The sequence below is a fragment of the Pantherophis guttatus genome, chromosome 5 (assembly GCF_059756535.1).
Source record: "Pantherophis guttatus breed Tessera chromosome 5, ASM5975653v1, whole genome shotgun sequence".
Taxonomy (NCBI): Eukaryota; Metazoa; Chordata; class Lepidosauria; order Squamata; family Colubridae; genus Pantherophis; species Pantherophis guttatus.
This window is the reverse complement of record NC_142067.1, coordinates 46411991-46439933: the sequence shown is the minus strand read 5'-3', so window position 1 is coordinate 46439933 and position 27943 is coordinate 46411991. Positions and strand designations below refer to the sequence as shown.

The 27943-nt window shown below is 33.6% G+C and overlaps 1 protein-coding gene and 1 long non-coding RNA gene across 4 annotated transcripts in view; one reads left to right on the top strand and one right to left on the bottom strand.

Annotated features, from left to right (window-relative positions):
- The first annotated feature begins 163 nt into the window (after positions 1-163).
- On the top strand, positions 164-17016 carry LIPI (lipase I). Its single transcript, XM_034421864.3, has 10 exons — positions 164-230; positions 3455-3825; positions 5391-5499; positions 6366-6467; positions 7483-7572; positions 8430-8594; positions 11486-11581; positions 13366-13477; positions 15118-15291; positions 16578-17016. Exons 1-10 carry the CDS (start codon positions 179-181, stop codon positions 16672-16674), a joined length of 1368 nt encoding a protein of 455 aa, XP_034277755.2. The 5' UTR covers positions 164-178; the 3' UTR covers positions 16675-17016.
- Positions 11430-27943, bottom strand: part of LOC117668508 (uncharacterized) — a 34387-nt gene continuing 17873 nt past the window's right edge. For 2 of the 3 annotated variants that reach the window (XR_015734456.1, XR_004592306.3), the window contains exons 2-3: positions 13039-13308; positions 11430-11635 (exon numbers count right to left, since the gene is read on the bottom strand). This is a non-coding gene — a long non-coding RNA (uncharacterized LOC117668508). Of the gene's footprint in view, positions 11636-13038; positions 13309-25920; positions 25963-27943 lie in introns of those variants that run through there. The other variant, XR_015734455.1, reaches the window with a different exon arrangement.

The window sequence follows — 27943 nt, the reverse complement described above, 5'->3', positions numbered from 1 at the left end:
TTAAATTGGGAGGAGGAGCTGTAGGTTGCAAAAACTCTAAGACTGGACTTTAATCTGCCAAGTATTTCCTTCAGTGTACCACGCCTGTGGTGACGTTTAATTTAAGCAAAAATCAACATGTTACAAGGAAATAGCAGTACCATCCTTTCTATTGCATGCTGCTTTCCGAATACTCCCAATGTTGAGGTTGTGTTTTTTCATTTGTTTTGTGGCATACTGTGCGAGAGCAGGTAAGAAAGCCTGGAATGTTACCTCTGAACATTTTATCATAAACATAAGATACTCAAATTTTAAAAAGAAATAATGAATCATTGCCTTAAATACTAGTATGAAACTTGAAGTAAAAACACTTCTGAATAGAGTTAAAAGGTTTTTTAATGTAGAACAATTCAAGATATTTGAACCTCTATATAAAGATTTGTTGTCAGATTAATTCTATATGGTTTCATTATTTCAGTTTAATGCAATAGGTTTTACAGTATTAGATCAGAAGCATGGAGAAGGTGTTACATTTTCTAATATCTTGAGTTAAAAGGACATACTGTAAGCTTGAAAAGTTATTCACTAGATTCACAATGTACTAAACCATATTATTGGTTTGGACTTAACATGTTGAGCATTGTGTTATGTACTTATGAGTACTGCTGTCACTATTCATTAATTTGAATCGATACCCTACCCCAAGATAAGGACAGTTATATGAACTTATCTATCCTTTTGATTTGTAAACCATACTGCTTACTTTTCTGAGTCTAATCAATTATGTCTTATTCATTAAACTATGTTACATGTGACTGAAGACATTAGAGAAGATGTAACATGTTCATTAGTTTATATTATGTAAAAGACTTATAATTAGGAATTTAGTCAAAGCTAGATTATACTGAGTATATTGAGGCTTGTTTTTAGGGTAGTGTACGCATTATTATAATAAATCATAAATAAAATAAAATCTCCCCTTTTATGAACCTGTAATCCCTATTCAGGGTAGAATCATGCTTGATTCACAGAATTAATTGAAAAGCATTGTGAAATTTTGTATTGCTGTTGATTTATATTAGCATAATGGCATAGGTTAAGCTAGAAGACTAATTTATGTCCAAATGCAGCCTTTAACTGTCAGGCTGTCTTGTATTCATGTTTAGCCTCAAGGTATTATCTTATTTGAACAGAAATTGCAAGGGGAAAGGCTGAAGTAAAAGTAAAAATGACCTTTGGCTTTAACACCTGACCCCTCCTGCTATAAATACTAGCACAGCTTAAGTATATAAAAGTTAGGTTTCCACAGCAGTACTATATTACAGAGCTAATTTGTCTAAATGGCAGTGTAATAAACCAGCAGTAGCCATGCTTTGATGTTAACTACACATGGATCCCTTAAGCTATGTGAATTTTGGAGCAAGTGTTGGGAAGAATAAAAATAACCCATGTTGAACATTGGCACAGGAAATGTTTTATGACATTTTATATTATGCTGCATTATTGTTTTATGATAATTTTTACATCATTAAATGTTTTATAAAATTTGAGGTACCCATTTGAGGTATCTTGGTTCAAAAATATTGCCCTATGATGCACTGTTTTAACCAATTGAAGATTACAGAAACAAAAGTTGTAGTAGTATACAGAGAAAGTTGGTTGGTAAAATCGTCTGAGCAACTATCCTCAAAGGCATCCTGAGTAGAAGAGTGCTAAAGAAAAGCTATATTGTAGTATGCTTGATTAGATGATCTGGGACTACCGTTGAAAATGATGGAAGATGTTTGCCTGTTAAAGAGCCAGCAGATTATTAATGAATTTTTGATCCTGAGAGTCTGAGTATCAGTCAGTAGCAAAAGCTTTTTTTTCTCAAACGTATAGTATTAAATAAGAGTAATACTAGTAATTAGGCCCCTGCAGGCCATACACACACGTTAGGCATACATCTTATCACATTTTTACAAAAACCTTGCTTAGTATTTTTACATTAGTTGAGAAATGGGAAACTGCTAAAGAATGACAAAAAATTGACAAACTTGTAGCTGGTGAAACTTATCTTGCCTTGCTCTGACAAGGCTTGGTTTATATCCAAACGGTATATTTTTTGTTGTTGTTTCTGAATAAAATAAGAAAAAATCTGGAAACTGATTTTTAATCTGTTCCTATGTTTTATTTAACTCATATTTGTATGCCCTCGATAATAGATAGTAAATGTAAACCTAATTATAGCCATAGAAAGGAAAAAAAGCTTTTGAAATATTTTGTAAAATATAACCAGAGTTTAGTAAAGTTCTGCCTAAGATTCATATGTGCTTCAGATGTCAAGAGAGCACATCACCATTCTACTGCACTACTAATTAAAGCAACCACAAGAGAAATTAAACCAGTTGTTAAAGCAGCTACATCATTTTTCAAGTTTGCACAGACACCTGAAAAAGATGTTTTAGATAACAACCAAGAGGTGCTACGCTTGTGATAGTCTTGGTTGCACTGGAACTTTTTCAGTGGTGCTTTTGAAGTTATTGTATTGTTGTAGCACTGGGGAAAACTGTTGTACTTACACACCTTGTGTCATTCTGCAATTGTCCATGATTTCTGATTTGAAAAAGCCCTATGGAAGGAGTTTTGTTGTTTTTTTCTCATGGGGGTAAGTGTGGAAAGGTCGGTAGACTGCAGACTACAAGAGCTATTATTGTACTACCAGAGAGAGAACATTCCAAAACAATCTTTACTATTAATGATGAAGATGCAAGACTCTGCATGTCATCAGTAGCAATTTCACAAGGTTTTCTTCTTTAGAAAAATAAAAAAACCCAAAACATTCAGTTAAATTCTAGAGAAGATAAGGTTACTTGACAATTCATTAACATCAGATACTTCTTGACAGTTTATTCAGTCCTCATGCCAAAGATTTGAGCATTTCTGTGGAACTTTTTATTTTTTTAAGAGTTATACCTGTTTATTCTTGTATGTGTTTCCCATGCTAGGTAATGAGGGGGCTGAACTCAATTCTTTCAAATCATGTTCTGGAATCAACAAATCAGAATTGCTTTCACCCAGAACAAACAGAATAAATTAAGTGTTTTCAAAATCCTGGATCTAATCCTTAAAGCCTGTTAAACAATTTTTAAGAGACCTAAAATTGCTAAGAGCATTTTTTTTTGTTAATAATGATGTTATTCTGTAGTATTTTATAAGTTTTTGAAATTTAATTTTAAAAAAAGGATAAACAAAGAATAATTGGATGAACTCAGCCCAATTATGTCTGATTTATCTCTTTTCAGCATAAAATTTGTACTTAGATTTGGTCTTTTATAAACCAGGAATTCTGATATGAATTTATTGTGTTGGTGAAGTTAAATAAAATATTCTTATTTAAGATTCCATAAATGTCTTGCAGAAAAATGCAATGCAATGTGATCTTTAAAAATCATATTGATCAAATGTTTCTTTTATTTATATTTTACAAATTTAGGTCAAGAATGTCCTAAATTCACAGATCTTAATTTTGGCAATGCTGTGATTGGCACAGATCTGAAGGTGAAACTGCTTTTGTACACACGAAGAAATAAAGACTGTGCTGAGCTTCTTGATGAACATAATATAACAACTTCTACACATTTTAATGTAACCAAGAATATTGTCGTTATCATCCATGGGTATAGATTTACAGGTTCTCCTCCAATATGGATTGATACAATTAAAAATCTTCTGCTTGAAAAACAAGACTTCAACATCATTATAGTAGATTGGAATCGGGGTGCAACAACAGTGAATTATTTTAGTGCTGTTTCTAGTGCGAAGAATGTAGTACCCAGTTTAACACATCTTATTGATCAAATGTTGGTAAGAAAGTTATATATAATACTGACATTAGAGAAAGATTCATCTACTTGCCCAGTTAACTCTATCAGGTTGATTGTACTGTATATTCATTGTTATTTCTTGTAAAAATAGAGAGTTCTGGGCTATAATAGGGGATCATTATCTACTTTATATACAATGCTTTTGTATTCTTGTGGAAAATGCATGAGCATGTATTCAGACTGTTATGAGCAATGCTTATACAACTACAGTATAAAGTATATTTGGTCTAGTGGTTAAGGTACTAGAATAGAACCCAGAAGATTTTGAGTTCTAGTCCCACATTAGCCATGAAAGCCACCTGGGTGACCTTGGGCCACAAGGGCATTGTTGTGGGGACAATAGGAGGAGGAAGGTGTGTTGGATATGTGCACCAATTTGGGTTATTTGTAAAAATACTAAAAGTAGGATATAAATAAATCAATCTGTTCTGTTACATGCCATTTCTAAATGGTTGTGCAAACTGTAGATGTGTGATCATTGCAAGAGTAACATGTGGACGTTATTTTCACTTATTTATAAATAAAATGTGTTTTAAAATAAAACACATAAAATAAAAATTAGTCTCCAAACTGCAAACATCAGTTGTGTCTGCTTTATGTTTGTGAAGTTCTGAAATGACTGTCATAGAATTTTATTATGATAGAAAAATAATGTGAATAGACTGAGCATAGCTAAGTGATGTTGGGTGTTAAAAACTTTAGCTTCTTTTATGGCTGGGAAACTTGAAAACTCCAACCATGAAAAATGTTAAAATGTAACAAGATTCATAAATTATATGTCTGTATATATAGCACTTACTACCATGTTGTAGTTGTTCCTAGGTTTCCAAGGAATAATTTAATTTCAGATGGCAGCCTTGTTGGCAATGCCATAGAAGGCTAACTCCACATTATCGAATCAGAATTACTTTACTGAAATACATAGATACAAATTTCTTTGTGTAGACTGTTTCATTTCCTTGTATTAGAAATCAAGCTCTACTTTTCTGAAAGCTTTTTTTCCACTTTACGATACAAATTAATTTATTATACATGCACAATCACTAATCAGGATTAGATTATAACAGTAGCATTTCATTTTCTTTTTCCAAAAACAATTCATTTGTGTTCAACTACATACAGTGAAATGTGCAAATCCTTATGCCACTTACAAATATCTCTGCTGTTCTCCATGAGCTGATGATGATTTGGAGTGCTTCTGGATAGGATGTAATCTATGTGGTACTATCACAAAATTTACCTCAATCTGTTGTAGTGTGTAAGGGGGGAAAATGAGGTCATATTGATGTGTTATGGTTTTATTTATAAACTAACACAGCACATTTCTGAGATGAAATATGCAATAGACTTGGCCTTACTGCTGCAGTTTCATATTTTTATTCTGAAGTTATTTAATTGTTCTTTAAAATCTTTGGATATACAGTATAACATATTGGCAGGATGGGAATGTAAGGAACTAGAATAAATTCTGTTGAATTTCCTAATTATATAAATATTCTATGATTTACATTTCTATAACCCTCTTTCCATAACTTCCCCCCACAGGAAAATGGTGTTGCTGCTAATTCTATTTATATGATTGGTGTAAGTCTTGGGGCTCATATAGCTGGATTTGTTGGGAAGAAATATAATGGGAAAATTGGAAGAATTACAGGTGAGGCTTACAAACTGAATAAACTTCAAACAGTTCTTCCAGGTTGAATTTTAGAAGCTGGCTAGATTTTGCAAGTTTGGAGCATGTTTTATAGCAGAATTCTTTCATATAAAGTATTGCAATTGGAATCTATTTTCACACTCTTTTACAAATGAAAACAAAAACAACTATTCTGCAACTGAGCAATGTCACTACACATTTCTATTAACAAGAAAAGCACAGGAATGTTGTTTGAGAGATGTATGATCTGCTCTAGACATTGCTATGCCTGCTTGCCAGTTTTAGGGCTTTTCACAATGGCGATATATATCACAAGTTCACAAACTGTACTTGACTAATGGCTCAGAGAAATGGCCAAGAAAACCCTCCAAATATCTGCTATTTAATACATTACTATAGTTTGTTAGAGACATCAGTGCATTGGTTTAAATGAAAATATCCTTTAAATTAGGCTGTATCTCTGTAAATTAGGCTGTAGTGTAATGTGAAACCAATGGAGGTAACTTGGACCTAAGTTCCTGATTGCTGAACAAACCTTTAATCTCTTCATAAAATGATGTTATGTCATGCTTTCTAACATGATGTTTCTATCAGTGTGCACATTGTAAAAACTTTCCATGTAAAATTGCAACTTGTCTTTTTCCTTAGTGTCTCCTTAGTAATATCTCCATACGTATATATTAATTAGATTGCTGCCACTATATTTAAGATTTAGACTGTTAGGAAGGGGAGGGCTAATGAGAAGTTTACCTATCCTCTAAATAATGACTTTGTTTTGTTGTTAATATTGTGTTACTTATAGTAATTACATTTAAACAATGCTTGCATATTTTTCCTATGAGGTCTGCTTTGAATCTGCTCTTTAGGTCTTGACCCAGCAGGTCCATTATTTGCCAAAAAGCTGGCTGATGAGAGACTGGATCATACTGATGCCCAGTTTGTGGATGTCATTCATTCTGATACTGATGGTAATTATTACACATTTGGATCTTGAGCATTCTGTGTTTGAATGATTCCCTCTCACCCCACTTCACTTCCTGGTATGATTCCACTAGAATCTGTACATATTTATGAGAGAATAAGTTCCATCTCAAAATACATACTTTTGGCCAGGATGTATGCAATTATTATGACTGGAATTCAAATAGGTATTTAGGATATGCTAAAAGGCTTGTGCTTAAAGATTTGGCAAAAATGCAGTCAGAACTTTTTCATTTGTCTCTGAATTGCAGACTTTCCTGATACAGAAAAAGTTATTTTCTAAACTACAGTTCCACATTGGAGCAGCTATTTTTTAAAATATCAATTCAAAATATATTTCTTACAGCAGGTATAAATTGTTTAAGTTCATTAGACACTTTAAGCCAACTAATAATGCCAGTGGGTTTAGTAATAATCCTAATTATGAACAGAGGATAAACCCCACATTATAATATTTGTTTAAAAATCCTGTTTTTCAGTTCAAAAAGTATTGTTTAAACTCATGATGGTGTTGTCTACAGTAAGATATTAAAGTTCTTTTAAAAATATTAACAACAAAGGGAAAAAATCAATTTAGCATTGACATTTAAAAGGAAATTCCCTTTTATATAAGATTACAGCTAAGATATAAAATTACAAATTTGAAAGTAAATTCATCATTTGAGCAAATATTTGAGAAAATATTAGGACATCACCTTGATGCTTGTAGATTCCATTTTCATCTCCTAACTAAGCTCCTTGAAGCGATCAGTTCCTTATTTTATGACTAATTTCAATGAAACGTTTAGAATTCCTGTGATGTAGATTAATGATCATTATAAATATCAGTGTTTTAGTAATACACATCCTTAGCTCTTTGATATCTTAATGCTATTATTTAAATTTTTATTACTTTTAATGCTTTTACAAATATGTGAGAGATTAAGCTCTAATTTTTTGTGGGCAGGAGTATTGGTTAAGATGGTTTATTTATTTTTTCTTCACTATGTATTTCATTGTTAGGTTTTGGTCTCAAGGAGTCTTTAGGAAACATTGATTTCTATCCAAATGGAGGAATAGATCAGCCTGGATGTCCAAAGACAATACTTAGTGGTAAATATAGATGAATTAATTATTACAGGAATTTGTTGAAGGGTTTAATTGTAGTGAAGTCATTCATTCATTCATGAAGGCAATTATGTTAGTGTACTTTTTTTAAAAAAATTACAATTTTGTATAGAATCAGATTTACCCATTCAGTAATTTTTAGTATGCTTTTAAACTGTTCATTGAATCCTGCTCTTGAGTGCTAAATCTAGATTGTTCAGGCTTATACTAGGATTTAAATTTTAAAATATGAGTAAGTTTCCTTTTTTGCCCAGGAAGGACAGAAAGCCCTATTGTAGTTAGAACCAGTGGTGGGTTGCTCCCGGTTCTGTCTGGTTCTATAGAACCGGTAGTAAAACCGGAAAGAGGCTCCACCCTCCTGGCACAATGACATCATTGGTGATCTGGGTATGCGCAGAAGAACCAGTAATAAAGGTAAGAGGAACCCACCCCTGGTTAGAACACATGGTTAGAAATCAATTTGTACAAAATCTCTAGGTATTCTTGTTTGGACCTTGCTTGGAAAATGTTGGGAGAGCAAAATAAGCAACTCGAGAAGGGAAAAGGAAGAATAGGGGACTTAACTGCAGAAAATAGTCATGAAGTAAAAGGCAAAGAGTCATTCTCTACTCTGTTTTAAGGGGAGATCTGTGCTGGATTTTTTGGTAGCTGTGTAGAAATGTTTTTTCCAGAATGTAATTTAATATAATCCCAGTTTAAGCTATAGTTAGGAGTTTCTGGGGAGTCTCCCATTCAAGTATTAACTAGCAACTACTGCTAATTTTGAAATGCTGCTGCTATTCTATTTTGTGAAAAACAGAACATAATTACATAGCCTTGAGTTTACTTTTTGATTCTTCTAGGATCATCTTATTTCAAATGTGATCATCAGAGATCTGTTTTTTTGTATATGTCATCTTTACAACATAACTGTGATATAACTGCATATCCTTGTGAATCGTATAAGGATTACAGGAATGGAAAATGTGTGAGCTGTAATTTTAAATCGCTTCCATGCCCAATAGTAGGTAAGTGTAATGTGTTTCAGATAATATTTTATGGAGACTTTTTTTGATGGCATTCTACAGTATACAGAACATTGTAATGTAATGCTTTTTAAATCTGATACAGTGAAAAATTCTAGGAATAAAGCTATCCAGTTTATTTGGCAGAAAGAAAACTAGAGTCATGTATGTTTTTGTCTGTTTTAAACTTTAGAACAAATATTATATAAATATTATATTAAAGATGAATATAGTACCAAAGTCACTGCGCTGCACAAGATATCTTCATTTAACTCTCATCTCCAGTTTCTAGTAGAGCCAGTTTGGTCTAATGCTTAAAGCACCAGGCTGGAAAGCAGGAGATTGTGAGTTCAAGTGCCGCCTTAGCCATGAAAGCCAGCTGGCCCAGTCATCCCCTCAGTTTAAATCACCTCACAGCTGTTCTCGTGGGGGAAATAGAAGGAGGAAGGTGTGTTAGATATGTTTGCTACCTGGAGTTATTTGTAAAAAGACAGGATACAAATAAAGAAATAAAATAAAATATCTCCCAATAAATCATTAGGCTATCTGTGTCTTAAACAGGATTAGCCCTTCTTAGATGGGAGTAAAAGATAAGCAGATATCTTAATTTTCAAACTCAGCTTTCTGAATTATTTATAAAACATTCCCAACTATTTCTTAGCTGTTAACTTCATTTAAAAAAAAGACATGTAGAAACAATTACCAAGAAAGTTTTTCCATTAACTACAATTATTATTTTCAGGTTCTACACATTTATTTTTAGGTTAGTATTTGAATGTATTGTAGGTGATCCCTGGTGCACGTGATGAGGGAATAACAATGATGCTGAGAATGGAAATTCCAAAACATCAAGTTATCATTACTAACTGTTTTTAAACTTGACATTATCTTTCCAAAATACATAAGATTTTAGGCAAAGAAAATGTTGTAATATCTCACAATAGCAATAGCACTTAGACTTATATACTTAGCAATAGCACTACTTCACAGTAAAAGTATTGAGTTATTTTGGTGTGTTTTAGATGTCATCATATTCTGTTGTTCCTACACGTAACAGGATGAGGAAAAAGTTGAGAATTATTTTCTTCATAGAAGAAAACGTATATGTTCCATATTTCTTCCATTTCAAGCAATGTACAATAAGGTTTTACCCATATGTTTCTGATACTGCATCAGAATCAAAGGGTGAATGTCAATTTGGCTATTGTGGAAACCGAGTTCTTCATGGTTAATTTTACTCCAAAGGAAGAGTCAGAAATTGTAATTTTTAAGCTGGGAGACTTGATGGAATCTTAAAATTTATTTCCAAAACTGGAAGCCTCCATATCACACCACCATAAGAGTGAAAGATAGCTTAAGAGAACTGGATATCTCTAAAGTTTCCTGTTGCAAATGAATTAAAAAATATATATGTAGATGCCTGAAATATATCCTAAAAGAAATAAAAATGAAACAGGTGCACTATTTGTAAATCATCATGCAAAAAAAATACATTTTTTAAAATCACTATCATTATGCTTTAAAAGAATTAAGTATTAATTCTTAAATATACAAATAAACACACTGATTTGGTGTCATATTTTACTTGCAAGGTGTATGAGTACTTGAAGTCCTACCGGTACATGACCAAGCTGCATCCAGCAGCTATAGCCTTCAGCTATAGCCTTCAGCTATAGTAGGCAGATTCCCTTCCTGAAGACATTTTGCATTATGTGAATAGAAGCTAGGATCCATTAAATGGATTTATACTATTTACATATTCTAGATATATTTTACGTGAGGAATGGCTGATGAAACTTACATTATTAAATATTCTGTCATTCTGATCAAAAATTGTTTTGGCTCTCTCTGTTGATTGTAAAAACCCAGGGGGACTTTGTTGCACCTTGGTCATATTTTACTTCATATTAAACCAGAAATCCTAATATTATAAATCACAGCTGAAAGAACAGTTTACTAACACAGATTACTTCTGCTTTTCTGAAAAGAAAATTAGAAAAATAGATCAGGAGTAATAATACTTTAAACTGGCTTAGGACCATAGCTTGTTTGAATGCTGTTATTTCTGTATATTTGTTTAGCTGCTCAAATGAAGAGACCAATAATAACACATGCAAATTATCTATGTGCACTGACAGAATGCTTGATCTAGTTGTCATTTCATTACTGCCATCCATGATGTTGTAATATAAACCTGATCAGTCAGTTTGCTTGCTGAATGAATCATTAAAAAAGCACTCATACTTTCAGATGAATTTCTATACTACTTTCTTTTCCTTATTCAAATTTCATTTCTTCATAGCTTTCAACTAATTCATAGTATTATGTGGGATCTTTCTAAAACTAGATAAGTGAGATTGTGAGCAGGTTTGTTAAGCTCAAACAGACAAAACAGAGCACACAATCCAATATATTTATTTACTTTGTTTATTCATAACATTTCTAAAATGGAAAAGGTTTAGCTTCTCTTTCAGCCATGCAGTACTAATCAATCACTTGCCCTCCCAACAACTTCTAACTTATGAAAAGAGTAGAATATGGCACGTTGATTTATGGTCTAATTGCTTTACCAATCAAAAATCAATTGCCTGCCTTCCTGCCTGCAATAGCAATGCTTCTGCTGCTAGGTCAGTGTGCTGTCTGAAGCTATTGCTTAATATAACATTATTACTATGGTAAATTTGCAAAAGAGTTAATCAAGAGCTTCACTTAAAATCTAGCTGATAACTTCTCATAACTAACAGAACTTTTGTCTTCTGGTATAGAACTGTAACACTTAAATATTTTTATTATATTCTGAGAAAGTTAATTTCATGGAGCATCATAAAATAAAATATCTTTAGTATGTTTTGCATTTGTTTGTTTATTTTGTATTTAATATATTTCAATTCCAGGATATTATGCTGATAAATGGAAGGATCATTTACTTGAAAAGAATCTTCCCATGACAACAGCTTACTTTGATACTTCAGACAAAGACCCATTTTGCAGTAAGTCATTAACTATTTTCCATGCATCTACTTCAGCTTTCTTTTTTTTTCCTGCTATGGAAAGAGATAGGAGGAAAAAAACCAAGTGCATTTTACTGTCCAGATAACTTGACATATACTCGATTAAACTTAGTTTTTTTATTACAGTTTTATTTATGAAATAGTATAATGCTGAAAAGATCTATGTGCTTGAAGAAAAATGTTAAAAACAGGAAATTATCTGGGCAACCTAGTAAAGGATGACAAATGAGCTGATAAAAAATGAGAAAGAGATGGATTTATATTAGATAATAACAAAGTGAATGTCAAGAAAAGAAGTATAATGAAACAGAGAATTTAGTAAATATTTACTACCATGCATTATAAAAGGTCCATATGAGATCTGTACTAGTGTCTCTTACAAATAGAGCTGTGTGTGTTTCTGTATTGTATTCTGTGTTGATGTTTTCAATTGATAATTAAATAACTACATTCAAGGTCTTAGCAGAACTTGAAGCAGAGATAATAGTTCAGTATTAGGAAAATCATTAATTCTGGCTGACTGACATGACTAAAAGATGGATCTGCTTTGGAATCCTTTATGTAACTCCTTAGAGCGCCATATTTAAGTTAAATACAAAAGCATTATATTATTTGAAACATTTCATATTGCAAACCAGATTTCCATTTATTCTATTGTGCGATATCACAATATACTGTAGTCAGTTTTGTGCAGTGGTTAACTGCACAAAAAACTGTAGAGATTAGAAACTGGGAGACCGTGAGTTCTAGTCTTGCAAAGCCAGCTGGTTGACTTTGGGCCAGTCACTCTCTCTCTCTCGTCTAGGAAGCAGGCAATATATGGGTGTTATATGGCCAGGAAAGTGTTATATTGACTATTTGGCTATTTTGGATATGATAAAAGTAATGCTATACTTTTTGCTTTGCATATAGAATTTTACTGATAATTGTGAACCCAACAAAAAAACCTGCATGGTTTTTAAAGGCAAAATACAAGAGATATTTAGTAGCAAGTGATAATTTAAATTTGAAAAAGAATTCAAAAGAATTTTAATACTAAATTTAGCTGAATTCAATGAAATCTAATTCATTGTAAGAATCCATATAGAGTTCAGATCAGTTGTTTAAATGCCTGTTGTAGAAGACTATTTTCCTTATGTTGTATACAATATATTTTATATAATGATCTATCTTTCCAGAATGCTGTGGAAATGAAGTGCCTGAATGTCTCATTCTTAGGAAATATGACTATGTTCTACATTTACTATCATAAATGTAATACAGAATGAGTAATTTTAAAAAATATTTTCCTAGTAAGTACAGCAACTATAGAATATAGAACAAAAACAAGAAAAAATCCAGAATATATAGCAAAAGACATCCATATCATTTGCTAATTTATAAGGGCATCAAATATAAGATTTATGTCATGATTAATTAGAGCATAATAATGTTACCTGCTATTTCACCTTGCTCCATCTTGCCATTAATGGGGTATTTTGATCAATCTCAGTATAATAAAAAAAAGGTTGCTGCTAAAAGAGGTACATTTTTCAATAAAATGTCTTAGCATGAAGCTGTTACCTACTATGATGCAGCTAGCTCTGAAATGTATACATTATTCTGACATTCTAGCCTGGGAACATTTTCAGTATTCTCTTGATGTATAACTTTCTGGCTTTGCTCTATAAACTCAAGTCCGTTTTCCAGGATTCTTCTTTTCCATTCTGAAAAAGAGGAAAATAAATCAAAATAAAATTAAAAAATTTTTCTATCTCCCACAGTGTATCATTATTCTTTGGATATTATTACATGGAATAAAAGCACTAGGAGTGGTTTCATAAATATCAAAATAACAGATAATTCAGGAAATACAATAGAATCCAGAATTAATAGGTGAGATATATTTATTCATTTTGGTATTCTTTATGCAAAATAGTATCAGCTATAATTAGAACTAGTTTCAACAAAGTTTAATAAAATGAGTAATTGATAAATGACTTTTGGATTGGAATGGAAATTTGAAAGTTAATATGTAAAGAAAAAATCATAATAGAGGTAGTCCTTCGTTAGCAACCATAGTTGGAACCAGTAGCTCTATCGTTAAGTGAAGCGGATGCAAAATGGGACATTACATGACTGTGACTATATTTTCTTTGTTCCTACTCTCCCAACCTTTGGAATTCCCCACCCTTTGATGTAGTTCTTAATCACAAAATTATTTTTGGAGCCAATTCTAGTGTGACTAAAAAGGCCAAATTGTGTGTATGCTATTTATTAGTCTTATTTATATAGCTGCCAACCTCATAATCAAATTACTCTGGGTGGGATACAAAATTATACAATATGTTTGGGATGGATAGATATAATCTGAGAAAGGCAGTCCTTCAAATAATCCATGTAGAGCTTTAAACATCAAAATGTGCACCTTGAATTGAATTTAGAAACAGATTGGTTAACAATGCAGCTTGCCAAACAAAAGCATAAACATGTGTTTGTACGGAAACACATAACTGCCTGCTCTATTGCATTCTGCATTCTGCAGTAGCTGACACTTCCAAATGTTCTTCATGGACTGCCTCATGTAGACCACATTGCAATAGTCCAACCATGAGGCATGAGTGACTGTGAGTAGAGCCCCCTGATCTTGGAATGTAAGATGCAGAATACAAAGTTGAGAGAATACTATTTCAGTCAGATTTTCTTTCTGTTTTCTAATTATGCTGTTTATTTTTGCTACCTGCTTAATATATATCAGGAAAGAGAGGAGGGGAAGGGGAGGGAAGGAAGACAACAGGAGGGAGAAAAAGAGAGAGTTTGCATTCAATTTGCATAAATTTATATCAGTACATGCAAATTCAGAAATTGCTATTGTGTATATAAATACAAGGTATTTATAATAATAGTAAAATTCTTTATAAAAGAGGGTGCATTCAAAGGCTGGATTAAGTAGAAAAACTACTTATTTCAGTGTTCAGTGGAAATATAAATGTAGCAGTGCCAAAGGAAGAATAAGAAAGTAGGTGGTGTAGGAGGCTGGAAGCGGTCATTGCAAGCTACTTCCTTCACTTCATGGTTATTTTTCAACAGACTGATACCAAAAGCCAGTGCTGATAGCCATAGCTGTCTGCCTACCTTACAGTATATGTACTAGGTAATTCAAAAGGAGAAGTTTTTGATAGGCACAATCCTGCTGCAGCAAAGATGGTGGTACATGTCTTTTCTTGTCTTCTGATCTCTTGTGGACAAATAAATGGCTAATTTTGCTTGTTCAGCCTTCAGCCGAGCAGCCTTAAGGTATAATAAGACATTTCGTAGATCAGTCCACAGTGCTGTTACAATCTGTACTGGAAATATTTGAGAATCCAGTTGTCAAAATATATTTCCTGCTGCTTCTGCCTGGACCAAGGTTTGTAGTCATTTCTATATTCTATTCTGGTTTGTTTTTTAAAGATGTTTGGAACCCATTGCACAACACATTGAGTCTTATTTTATAAAGAGGCATACATTGAATAATTTTGTTTTTTCTTCTTTAGCGATGCCGCTGTATTTCAACAATATAGGCAAACAAAAATACTTGCTGGATTTTATCTGGATTTTGGAAACATTTCAGCAATTGCTTTGACATTTTCTACAAGGAGTACAGTGGGCCCCAAGTACAAGCTTAGAGTTCTCAAAATGAGATTAAAATCTCTCTCACATCCAGAAAGGTAACACAGATTGTCATTTTGTGATAGCTTCATGATCTGGAAAAAGAATTTAGGAAAAGAGCTGAACCACAAATCCTGTTGCTCAATGATAGCACTTACAGATGACAGAATAGTTTTAATTGAAGGCACTGTTTCTGAAAACTGAAGCAGAAAATAAGTACAGAATTTGCTAAAACTGCATCTGAGGGGAATATTTTCAGTACAGTGTCTGCCATGTGAGTGTAGGCATGCTAAAAATAATCTTTTTCCTGTATATACAGTGGGGCCGAAAAAGCAGAACTACATCTGCAAGAATTCTTGATTATATTGATAGAGAATGTATAGTTGTATTGGTTGCTCCCTCTCAGGAACAGTCATGGAAATCACTTCTCAAATAAAGACTGGTGCATATTATATAGAAATTAGTAGCTGGTTAAAAATTTATTTTGCTTGAAACAGAAATGCTTTTTCCCAGAATTGATTTCCCTTAATATTATTCAGCATATGCAATAAAATAATTGGTTATGCAATAAAATAATTGTTCCGACACTTAATTTATTAAAAAAAGTTCTGAAATGTGTACCAGATAGCTTGTGATTAAGGTACACATATCTAAACTATTAACACTTAGCTGTGGACGAGTATCCACAGCTGAGCTTTACCTATCTAATAGGTTTGGCTATTGAGTGATACCTAAAGACTTTTGCAAAGAGCAGTGGCTTTTACTCTAAAAGATTTGTGGGGGAAAGCATTTCTGAGAATGTACAGACCAGTGTTTTCATATGTCTTTATATACGATTTGGAAAGAGTACAATATGGATTTTAAAAAATAACTTTGGATAATCATATCAAAAGGTAAAACAATTAAAGGTACAGGAATAAATAAGATTAAAATTTATTCCCATCTGTTTTGGACATGGTTTAGTATATTATTATTATTGTTGTTGTTGTTGTTGTTGTTGTCATCGTTAAATTTATTTGCTGCCTATCTTGCCATAAAATACAAAGAAATAAAAAGGAAGTTTAAAGAAAGTAAATGTAAAATAATAGAATACAACAAACAAGGAAAAAGAGAACAAAGAAAATAAATTAATAAGACTAGTAAAAAAGATTGTAGGGAACAGAGAGTGGGGGTGGGGGGAGATGAATCTACTATCATATATTATGCTGTATTATATTGGTAATACACTGAAAATCGGTCCTGGTTTCTCTTAAAAACACTGGTTAAATACAGGATGAATATTACTTATGGACAATAACAATAAAATACACTTTTTAAAATTGTATATTTTCTTCTCTCTGTACAGGATCCAGTTATGCAGATATGATTTAATACTTGTGGAAAATGTTGAAACAACTTTTACACCTATCCCATGCTATGAGATAAATATGCAGGACAATTGATTATTTCAGGATATTGTATGCAAGAAATTAAAGAGAGCAACATGAACTGGTAACAAGTTTAATTGGCTTCCTTCAAGACATTTAATTTGCCAATTTTATGACTACCTCTGAAGATCACAAATGAACTTTTAAAAGAAATTCAAATATTTTTCATGTGCCTAGTTGCATATGTTAGCAATCAATTTCTAGTTGACAAGCACTCAGCTGTGAATTATTTTTTGAGAAGATTTCGATTTCAGTCTTATGCACAATGATGCTGACATACCATTGAAATTAACAGTAATAACTTCATCACTAAATGCAGGATCATAGTACATTAAAATATATGTGCCAATGCTTTTATATTTGACAGATCTAATATCTTATTATATGAATATGAAATGCTACAGTTTAGAGAAATAGGTTCAAACCAGCATTTGGGCACATGAACAAGGATACTCATTAATGGGAGGATCACAGTTCATAATGACACCCATAGGCTGGTAATAACTTGCTAAATAGAAACTGAAATTGAATCAATCTAATAATATGCTTTATGAAACAGATGCAGCATAATTTGTAAATATCCAAAATACAGAAGCTACGGTTTAGCTCATCTTATTGATCCTAAAACACAAACAAACCATTTATTACAGCCAATCTCTTGGTAGCATCACTCAAGCCTCTAAGCAACAAAATTATTTGATATCTTCTGAAAACCATCTTTGCATGTTCAATAGGTGTAGCTGCTAACTATTTGCAAATTTGTGCATATTGTTCATATGCATAAGAAAGTATCTACCTCTTAACAGGTGAATAACTGGGCTATATAATGATAGATATTATTTAGCATGTGAACTTTAATATTAATTTAAATAAAATATTTATTAAATCATAGAGCAAATAATGACAAATACCTTTATAATTAATACAAATGTTATATATATTTTATGTATGTTTCTTTCAAAGATCTCCATAGCAATTTTAAAAGATAAATCCATTGTGATGGGACCATCACTCACTGATAACACAAAGCAAAAAATTGAACCATTTTTTATTTTTGCTTTCTCTTCTAACTGCCATTATGGTCCTGTATACTGCACTATTCTCTAAAACTTTTATTTGGTGGTGTACTTGCTGTGCTGTGCAAATCTTACCATTGTTATTTGTTTTATGTTTAGTATTATTTGTGAATCCGACAATTGTCAGTGTCATTGCCTGCTATAGATATACACATATGCACATATAGATCACACACACACACACACACACACACAAACCCACACAGATTGATACATGCCTAGATAGATATGGTACACTAATATCTGTTGTTGAAATTAGCTTTGAGTTTTGAGCATAGATCAAGCAACTTTTCCATTAGAGTTAACAGCAAAAAAAACCCCCTAAATACAATAAACATATGCTATTATACTGAAACTGAACAATGTCTTCACAGATTTACATTTGTGTGAAAGGACATGTACAGACTTGTGAAGTTGAAAAACAAGGATATAATAATTTTCTTAATGAAGGTACTAGAGACAAAATTAATCAAGCCTCCAACATAACTGTTGATAAAGATGGGAATTCAGAGGGATTTCCATTTAAACATAATTTTAAAATTGTAAGCAATAGAAGCAATGTCTACTATTCAGGATATGAATAAAATTCTAGGAAATTTGAATAAGACTCCCCCTAATGCTAGCACAAGGAATAACCTTTGAGTTTAGAGCAAGCAGACACAGGTCTACAAAATGAATCCATGATTATGGATGGAGGATTTTACCAGAAGCAAGAGCAAAGTGAGAAAAAAATATATATAGTTGAAATATTTAAACTGACCAGCTAAAGATCTGGCACAGTTTAAAAATGTACAGTATATAAGTACATGAGAAAAGTAAGTATAAAGGGAAATGGACAGTGAAGATTCACAGTGGATCACTCTGGGCCATTTCTTGAAGAAAATAGATCTAAGGGGGAAAATGTGAATCAAACAGCAGCTGCTTCTCATGATAGATATCAAGAATTGCAATCTGCTTATGAATAGAGTGGCTGAGAGTTCCCTTTGATTGTTGTTGATCCTTATCTAACTTTCATCAGGTGCTGACCATTAGTTGAGAAGATTCCTCTTCATAGGCTTTCAGTCAATTTGAATCTTTTCATGTGGACCTGGTTTTTCCACACCAGACATATAGCTTTTTAAGGACAAAAAGCATAAGAACTTCATTTCTTAATCACTTTTTGGGTTATTTTCCTTCATTACTTTGGATTGATTATACTCTTCACACTGGAAATTTTTTACTGTATTTGCAGGCGAGTTTCCTTCTCCTTGAAGAAAGAATTTATTGAATATTATTTTAAAAGTTCTGGATATGCTTAGAGTATGAATTCTGAGAAGTTAAGAGAGGATTAAGGTATCCAGATAGACTTTGAAGTATAATTTTTATTAATTAGAAGAAGAATTCTCATGGGAAAATGGTGTTTGGAGATTTTTTAAAAGAGGAAACGTGACAGTGGTACCGTGAATGTTTGACATTTGTGGGAGCTACAAGATAATATTTTTTTATTGTTAATTAGCAATGGAGCAAAATGTTTTGATGGGTATTTTGGAATATTGAATAATTATAAAGTCTGGACTGTACTTTTGCCTGAGAAAATCTCTGAAAAAATCCATTGTATGACAAAAAAGCAAGTGGCATACAAGACTATAAATATAAAATAAGCATCCTGCCAACAACTTGTATCAAAAATTATGGGCAAGTTAAAATGTGCCAGCACTATATAAATTTTAGGATTTAAAAATTTAAATAAGGATAATGAAAAGAATATTGCTCTGGCACTAGGCTTTTCAGCAATAATTTCTTGGATGAAACTTGCATGTATCTTTCAACTACCAATTTTCAAGATGTGCATTTTACTTTTGTGAAGGTTTGGCTTTAATAGCTCTTTAGAGGCTGGAACATTAGATGGGATTATTAGTGCAGAACTCATGAGGAAAACCAAATTGAAGCATGACAAAATCTGGAAAGCAGTCTCATCTTCATCCCAATGAATTTCATCCACAAATTAGAATTTGGCAGCAATCCTTAGATTTAATTAATTTTGTGTTTGTTTATATTAGTCTGATTTTAACAGTATTAGAAGGTGCCTGTTCATCCAACAAAAATTTATCCCAGGAGTAAATTAAAAATATGCAGCTAGTTTATTGCAGCAATGACAAAGAGACCTCATTAGCACATACTTGTAATAAGAAGTATAAGCTGTTTTGCATTTTTATGATAGAAGGCTTAGAAAGATTTGGAAACGTTTATTTTTGTCATTTATGAAATTTGCAGAGTGAAATAGAGATTGACAGCATTACGGCAAATAAATTCAAGATGTCACTATCCTTAGTGAATACAAATATAGTTTAAATCTACTTGGATATAAAATGTTTTCATAAGAGAAGTAGGAAGAAACATTGTATTATATTAGCTAGTTTAGAAGGAAACTATATTGGTGTCATGTTCTTCATGTGAAGGACATTTGTATAGGCTAAGGCAATATTTTTCAAGTTTGGCAATTTTGTGATAAATGAACTTCACCTCCCAGAATTAGAAAGTTGCATGAACTTCAGCTCCCAGAATTTATAGGTAGTACTGTTATCACTATGTTAATCCATTTTCCCACTACAGTATTACTCAAAAGCCTGCATTTTCATGTTTCATATATTATAAGTTGCAAATTGTTCAAATTCTAAGGTAAGCTCACTTTCTGTGTTAGAAAATACAAGCAGGGTATTTGCTTAGATCAGCTGAAACTAAATGTTCTTATTTACTGCAACTTAATTCAGTCCTATTGATTTATATAAAGATGGTGAAGTTTGGATCTAAAGCAAGGTAAACCTTTAGTTTTAAGTAAATATAAAGTAACTTTTGAAGGGGAGTTTTCATTTCATTTGATATTTTTCCTGTTAATATAGCACATTTCTCCAGACCAAATTCCATTGCAATATCTTGGCATCTTCTATATATTCAGCAATGATTCTATTTCGGATGGTGTTTTTCCATACAGCTTCAGATCATCCATGTAAAGCCGATGGGATAGCCTTTTATTTTCTTCCATAACAACAACCTTGTACAGTAGGTTGGGCGGAGAGAGAATGACTAAAGTCACCCAACCAGCTTTCATACTGAAAACAGGCCTAGAATTAATGGTTTCCTAGTTTCTAGATAGCACCTTCCCCACTACTACTGGCTCTTATACATTGCTTCCCAGGAATGCTATTAAACTGTATTTTTAAATATTTTCCTACATATAAAACCTATTCAGAATATTAAACATATAAACTTTATGAATTAAAATTTATCAAAAGAGGGCAGCCTTTACTCATGTATTATAAATAAAACAACATAGAAATACATCATCCCCCCCCCCATTTAGATTCAATATGTTGTGAATCATAATGGAGTATAAACATGAAAATCAAATTTGCCTGATTGTATCTTAATTCACCATTTTCTCAAAACAATTTATTATAATAATTCTACAAGGTGTGAATGTATATTTGTTGATAGTACTAAAATATTTTCAGAGTTGATACAAATTTAGCACCCTGGTTTCTTTCTTGAAAATTCTGTTCATTAATATTTCTGGGAAATTCTAAAGGGGAGTTGGATAGTCATATAGCAGAATATATGAAAGCATTTTAAAACCCTAGCAAGCCATTATTATTATCAGCATTTATTGTTTATGTATTACAGTATTCTTTATTTAATATAATAATGAAAATTTCCCCAATACATTTATTTTCATTAACATTTTAAATTACATTTTAAAATTAATATTTGTGATTATAAGCAACCAACTCTATTAATATTGGGCAGTTAAAACAGTTTAAATAAATTCTGTTCATCTTGTCATTTACAAGTAGGATCAAAGACTGCTTGGCATGGCATCAGACAAAGTCTAGTTAAATTCTAATATTAAGAACTAGTTTGGTTGGAGAATTCACACTGGGACTTCACCACTAAAAGAAATCTTTCCAATGAAAATGGTTCCATATGTATATCAATCATTAATTTAACTACTAATTGCTTGACAACAATCTAATATGGTACCAATGGTCACAATGAATGCTGCTAATAAAAAAAAATAAATTTCAATCTCAGGTGGCCGATTAGATTCCAAGCTGTTGTTCATTTATTGTAATTGCATATTCCCTTAGTACACTGAGTTTGTTCATCTTTATTGATTTTATCAACCCTAGATAGTAACAACACACAAAAGGGAAAAATTGATATAACCCCAAGATTTGCAAATTATTATAAGGTTAAAAATTATAAGAAATATTAAAAAGCAAAGTAAGCAAGTAAGCAAGAACACCACAATGAAAGCTGAACATGATAAGTACCGGTAGCTACAAAATAGTAAGCTTCTTAACTATAGTCAATCAGATTATGAGTAATGTTCTGGTTTTGAGATGTCTTTGCTGCCATTCAATGGCCATCTCAATTTTTACAGTGCAGATCTGATATCTTTAGATTCTGTGGCTGCACTATGTTTCAGTGGCCTGTTTAAAGGATGGAGGGTGATGTGATATTACTGCAGTGGCAGGCTTTACATTTCCAGACCTCTGTTTGTTTTTGTATCATAATACAATAATTTGGGGCAGGGAATCTTCCCCGCTGCCCTGAAGGAGGTGGTGGTGAGACCCCTCCTCAAGAAGCCTGCCTTGGATCCAACCATATTGAATAACTTTCATCCGGTCTCCAACCTTCGCTTTGTTGCGAAGGTTGTTGAGAGCGTGGTGGCTCAGCATCTCCCGTTGGCCCTGGAGGATACAGACTACCTGGATCCATACCAATCAGGCTTCAGGCCGGGATACAGCATGGAGATGGCATTGGTCGCACTTGTGGATGATCTCTGGAGGGCTCGGGACAGGGGACACTCCTCTGTTCTGGTCCTCTTGGATCTTTCGGCGGCTTTTGATACCATCGACCATGGTATCCTGCTGCGACGACTCGAGGGGTTGGGAGTGTTCTACAGTGGTTCTCCTCCTATCTCTCGGGCCATACGCAAGCGGTGTTGGCAGGGGGGCAGAGATTGGCTATGAGGCCCCTCGCTTGTGGGGTGCCCCAGGGGTCGGTCCTCTCGCCTCTCCTGTTCAACATCTATATGAAGCCACTTGGGGAGATCATCTGTGGTTTCGGGGTGCAGTATCATCAGTATGCTGATGATACCCAGCTTTTTATATCCACCCTGAACCAGCCTAGTGATGCCCTCGACGTGATGTCCCATTGCCTGGAAGCGGTACGGACCTGGATGGGGAGGAACAGGCTCCGACTCAACCCTGCCAAGACCGAATGGCTGCGGGTACCAGCATCTGGGTCCAATCGAGATATTGCATCGTTGACCAGCGGGGGTGTTACCCCCTGTGGATAGGGCCTGCAACTTGGGTGTGCTTCTGGATTCACGGTTGTTTCTGGAAAATCATGTAATGACCATGACCAGGGGGGCATTTGCCCAGGTTTGCCTTGTGCGCCAGCTGTGCCCTTACTTGGACCAAGATGCCCTAAGCACTGTTACTCATGCACTGGTAACCTCCTGTCTTGACTACTGCAACACTCTCTACCTAGGGCTGCCCTTGACAACCACTCAAAGGCTTCAACTGGTGCAGAATGCGGCCGCACGGGTTGTGATGGGAGTGTCCCGACACTCCCATGTTACACCCCTCCTGCGCAACCTGCATTGGCTACCGGTTGCCCTTTGGGTGAGGTTCAAGGTGCTGGTTATTACCTATAAAGCCCTTCATGGCCTAGGCCCAGGATATTTGTAGGACCCCCTGCAGCCAGCAACAATCTCCAATCGCCCGGTGCGTTCCCACAGACAGGGCCTCCTCAGGGTGCCGTCAGCCAATGTCGGCTGGCGACCCCCAGGGGGAGAGCTTTCTCTGTGGGCGCACTCAACCTTTGGAACCAACTTCCTTTGGAGCTCCGGATGGCCCCTGACCTTCGCTCGTTCCGCTGTGATTTGAAGACCTGGCTGTTTTGCAGCCTGGACTGATGGGAGGGTTTTCTTAATAGATTTTAAATAGATTTTAAATTGTTTTAATTTGGACTTTTAATTTTATATTGTTTTAATGTGCAATTGTGCATTTTATTGTTGTGAGCTGCCCTGAGTCCATTGGAGATAGGGCAGAATATAAATTGCATTAAACTAAACTAAACTAATATTGTGAATGATCAAATATAGTCTATCTTGAAAAAAGGAAAAACAGCTTTGTGATAGAAATTATTATTATGATTGTCTGGAATGAGGCCATGGTGGTGTTAAAGTTGCATTATTCCACCAATAGGTCTGGCTACCAGAACTCACAGGGAGATTAGTTGACATCAAATACAAATCTGAAACTAATGAAGGGAAAATCCATAATCACTTCCAAGTCCATGCTACTATACAAGTAGAACTTAGAAAATTCAATTTATTCCAATAGATAGATTAATGAAATAAAGTTCTATCAGTAGCTGTTCTAATTATCTACCAAATCATAAACATTACATACTTCTGTTCCACAAAGATTTATTTTAAATAAGAAGTTGGTTATTGCAAAAAGGAACATCAGACTGAAAACAAAAAGCTCAGAGTATCTCTCTAAATGAAGCATATATTTTTGCCTACAATTCTAATATGTTTCACTTCAACTTTTCTTAAATATAATTCTGAAGAATATGAACCCACTAATCATGTCTTTTATATATAGCATTTCATTAATATTCATTTTCTGATTTGCAAGTCTGGTTCATCACATTCTGTACTTAAATGCTGTAATTCATGGATTTCTTACAGCAAGAACCTATCCTATATAGGCATTTAAAATAAATATTCATAGTGTACACTGTTGCACATTGTTTAGTTGATAAAATTCCTATTACTTGTGCTGTGAATTGTACTGTAATACACCAACACCTCAGGGATATTTAAATCATTCAGGATAGAAAAATAAATAGAAATGAATAGATTGATACATTGTTGCATGATTTTTCATAAATAAAATATTTCTAATTTGAGCAATAAGCCTTTTCTCCCTCTTAATTTAGGCTGTCAGAACTTTTGTGATTTATATGGAGATTTGTACTTGCACATACAGATTACAATATTATTTCATAGACTTTACTGATTTCATAACCTTAAGAAGATGTTTTCTATATTGCATGAAAAACTCATGATGAATATATAACCATTATATTAACCATTAGATGAAACTGGGTGTGGTTTTTATTGGCCTATTTTTGCTTTTATCCATAACTGAGCTTCTGAATCTTATTAGCATGATTCCAGATTGATAGGGCTGGAAAATTTCAATCTCATACTGCCTTAAGAGTGGAATTTGTCTTGAAGATGACAGAGGCGGGTCATTACTGATATCTGGTGCAATCCATGCAGGTGATCATATACTTTACCTACTGGTACTTTCACATTAGAAATGTGACCTGAAGATGATAGGATATTGTGATCACTCACCTGATATGATCTTCTGATCTGCATGTGATTTTACCATTGATCTCTGAAGATGGTGGACTGATTTTTTCTTTTCTTTCTTTTTTTAAAATATTTTTATTGAATTAAAAAAAAACATATACAAAGCTAGTTCACCTCATATGGAATTGTTGGTTTTGTGTGGGCAATCAAGGATTTTCCAACAATATTTTGGGCAATAATGTAATCTTTCACCAATTAAATGATTCCATCATCTTCAAAATAATCTTAAGGATATTGGTTCAGTACTAATGGGGAACTCTAATAGCTATACAAAAACCTAAGTTTTACAATTATACATGTACTTAATGGTTAATGTTGTTATTATTTAATATTTTTACACCCAATAACAGCATAAATAAAAATAGTTTTATAGTTTATATAGATCACATGATTTAATTAATATTTAATTAATATGAAAATATCTAATTCAAGTAGGCCTTGAGTGACAACTATTATTGAGCAAGCATTCAAAGTTAAAATGGTGGTCGAAGTTCCACGAGCTGCAGCAAGCTTTGGTCACATGATTGCAATATAAAGATTTTCTGCTAGCTTGCCACAAGTAAGTCAATGAAGAAGCTGGCAGGATGCCTGAAGCTACTCCCACTCCCACTTCTTTTTTGCCTGCTATGGCTCATTTCCCATGGCACTCTCCCCCACGCACAACATGTGCATGGCACATGCTTCATTATGCCTGCCTGCAGTGCCCCCTTGCCCCTACAACACCCATGTACCCACTGGCCTCCTTACCTGGGACTCCACCTCTTCCCATTTGATGCCCTACAGAGTTCTGGGGTTACAATGGTAACTGGGTCTTCCAGGATTGCTGTTGCTAAGCAATGTAGTCATGTGATGTCATGCTTTATGACTGTGTCACTTAGTGATGGAAATTCCACTCCCAATTGCTGTTGTAACTGGAGAACCACTTGTAAGCATTAAGTAAGTCATCACAATTATATAGAAAATTGTTAAAATTAGAGAAGAAAAGATAAATATCTACATTCAGAAAGTTTCATGCATTCTAGGTAGGTTCAAACTTTAAGATTTAAGAACCTTGGTGATGCAGCGGACTAAGTGCTGTTAAGTGCTAGCACTTAGCTGCCAGCTGCCTGCAATTAGTGCGAGTTCAAATCTCAGTTAGTGCGAGCTCAAGGTTGACTCAGCCTTCCATCCTTTTGAGGTAGGTAAATTGAGGACCCGGATTGTGGTGGGCAATAAGCCAGCTTTGTATATAACAACACCGCTTAGGGGGGGCCAAAAGCCCTAATAAGCAGGTATATACATAAAAGTATGCAGGCTATTGCTATAATGCATTGTAAGACACCCTGAGTCTATGGAGAAGGGCAGCATATAAATTGGACTAATAAATAAATAAATAAATAAATAAATAAATAAATAAATAAATAAATAAATAAATAAATAAGATAAAGTAGAAAGAAACAAGGGTTTGATGATATTAAAAAAAATCATTACGGAAGTAAATCTTTCAGTTGAAATCAGTAAATTGTCTTAACACATTATAATAAACCATACTTTAACTATAGTTTGTTAAATAAATTATAATTGGTTTAGCACAGCACATTAAGCCATAATTCATGGCTATAAAAGCTCCATGTCAATCCAAAGCTGAAAGCAACTTGTTAGTTGATAAATTAACATTTTAAAAAGCCAATTTGGCCACATTACATCATACTATGGTGTTTCCATCAATATTCTAAACAGTGTTTTTCCTGCCATATATGCAAACATGTACACTAATTACCAAGTGACCAGATTGGTCAACATTATAAATTAGTGACATAATCAAGATGATTTGTGGTTTTAGTTACTTTTGGATTTTCCACAGAGCAACATATTGACTGGAAAAAAATTACATCAATTTATTCTTTTAAGTGAATTGCATTCTGCTTATAACTTATGATATTTCACAGCAGTTCTAGCTATGAGTCAGCATAGTTCTCAGCACTATCATATATATTTTACAAATCATCTCTTAAATTGCCTTGTTCAGCACTGAAGTGTCATTTTCGATTACAACAATTTCCTAATCTCAGTGGCAGGAATAGTGGTAGAAAGTTGGGGAGGGTGATTATGGTGTTTCAGTAACTATTGATACAGTAACCAATACTGACAAAAGTTCATAGAAAGTCTCAAATAATGAGGTTATTGCTGCCATTATCTGTCATGGATATTGCTATGGTGACATATTTGTGAGTCCCTGCTATCTTCATTTTGCCACAGAACCAGAGAAGCCTTTATCTGTAGCTACATGGGTATTGCTAATATACTGCCTCTGTTCTTTTTCTTTTTGCTTAAAGATAACATCTTTGCTGCTGTGATTTCTGTTTCATCCAGTCACATGAGTCTATCCTCATATAACATGATTATTTTCTTTTAATCTGTCTGTCTGTCTGTCTGTCTGTCTGTCTGTCTGTCTATCTATCTATCTATCTATCTATCTATCTATCTATCTATCTATCTATCTATCTTTTTTTTTTTTTTTGCTTTAATTTATATGCCACCCTTTTCCGGAGACTCAGGGTGGCTTACAATGCGTTAAGCAATAGCCTTCATACTTTTGTATATTTATACAAAGTCATCTTATTGCCCCTATAATCTGGGTCCTCATTTCACCTACCTTTGAAAGGATGGAAGGCTGAGTCAACCTTGAGCTTGGTGAGATTTGAATCTCATCTTTGGTGAAAATTGAATATCTATCTAGCTATCACATTTATGCACCCTCCATCTCTGTCAAAGATGATGGTGGGCAGTA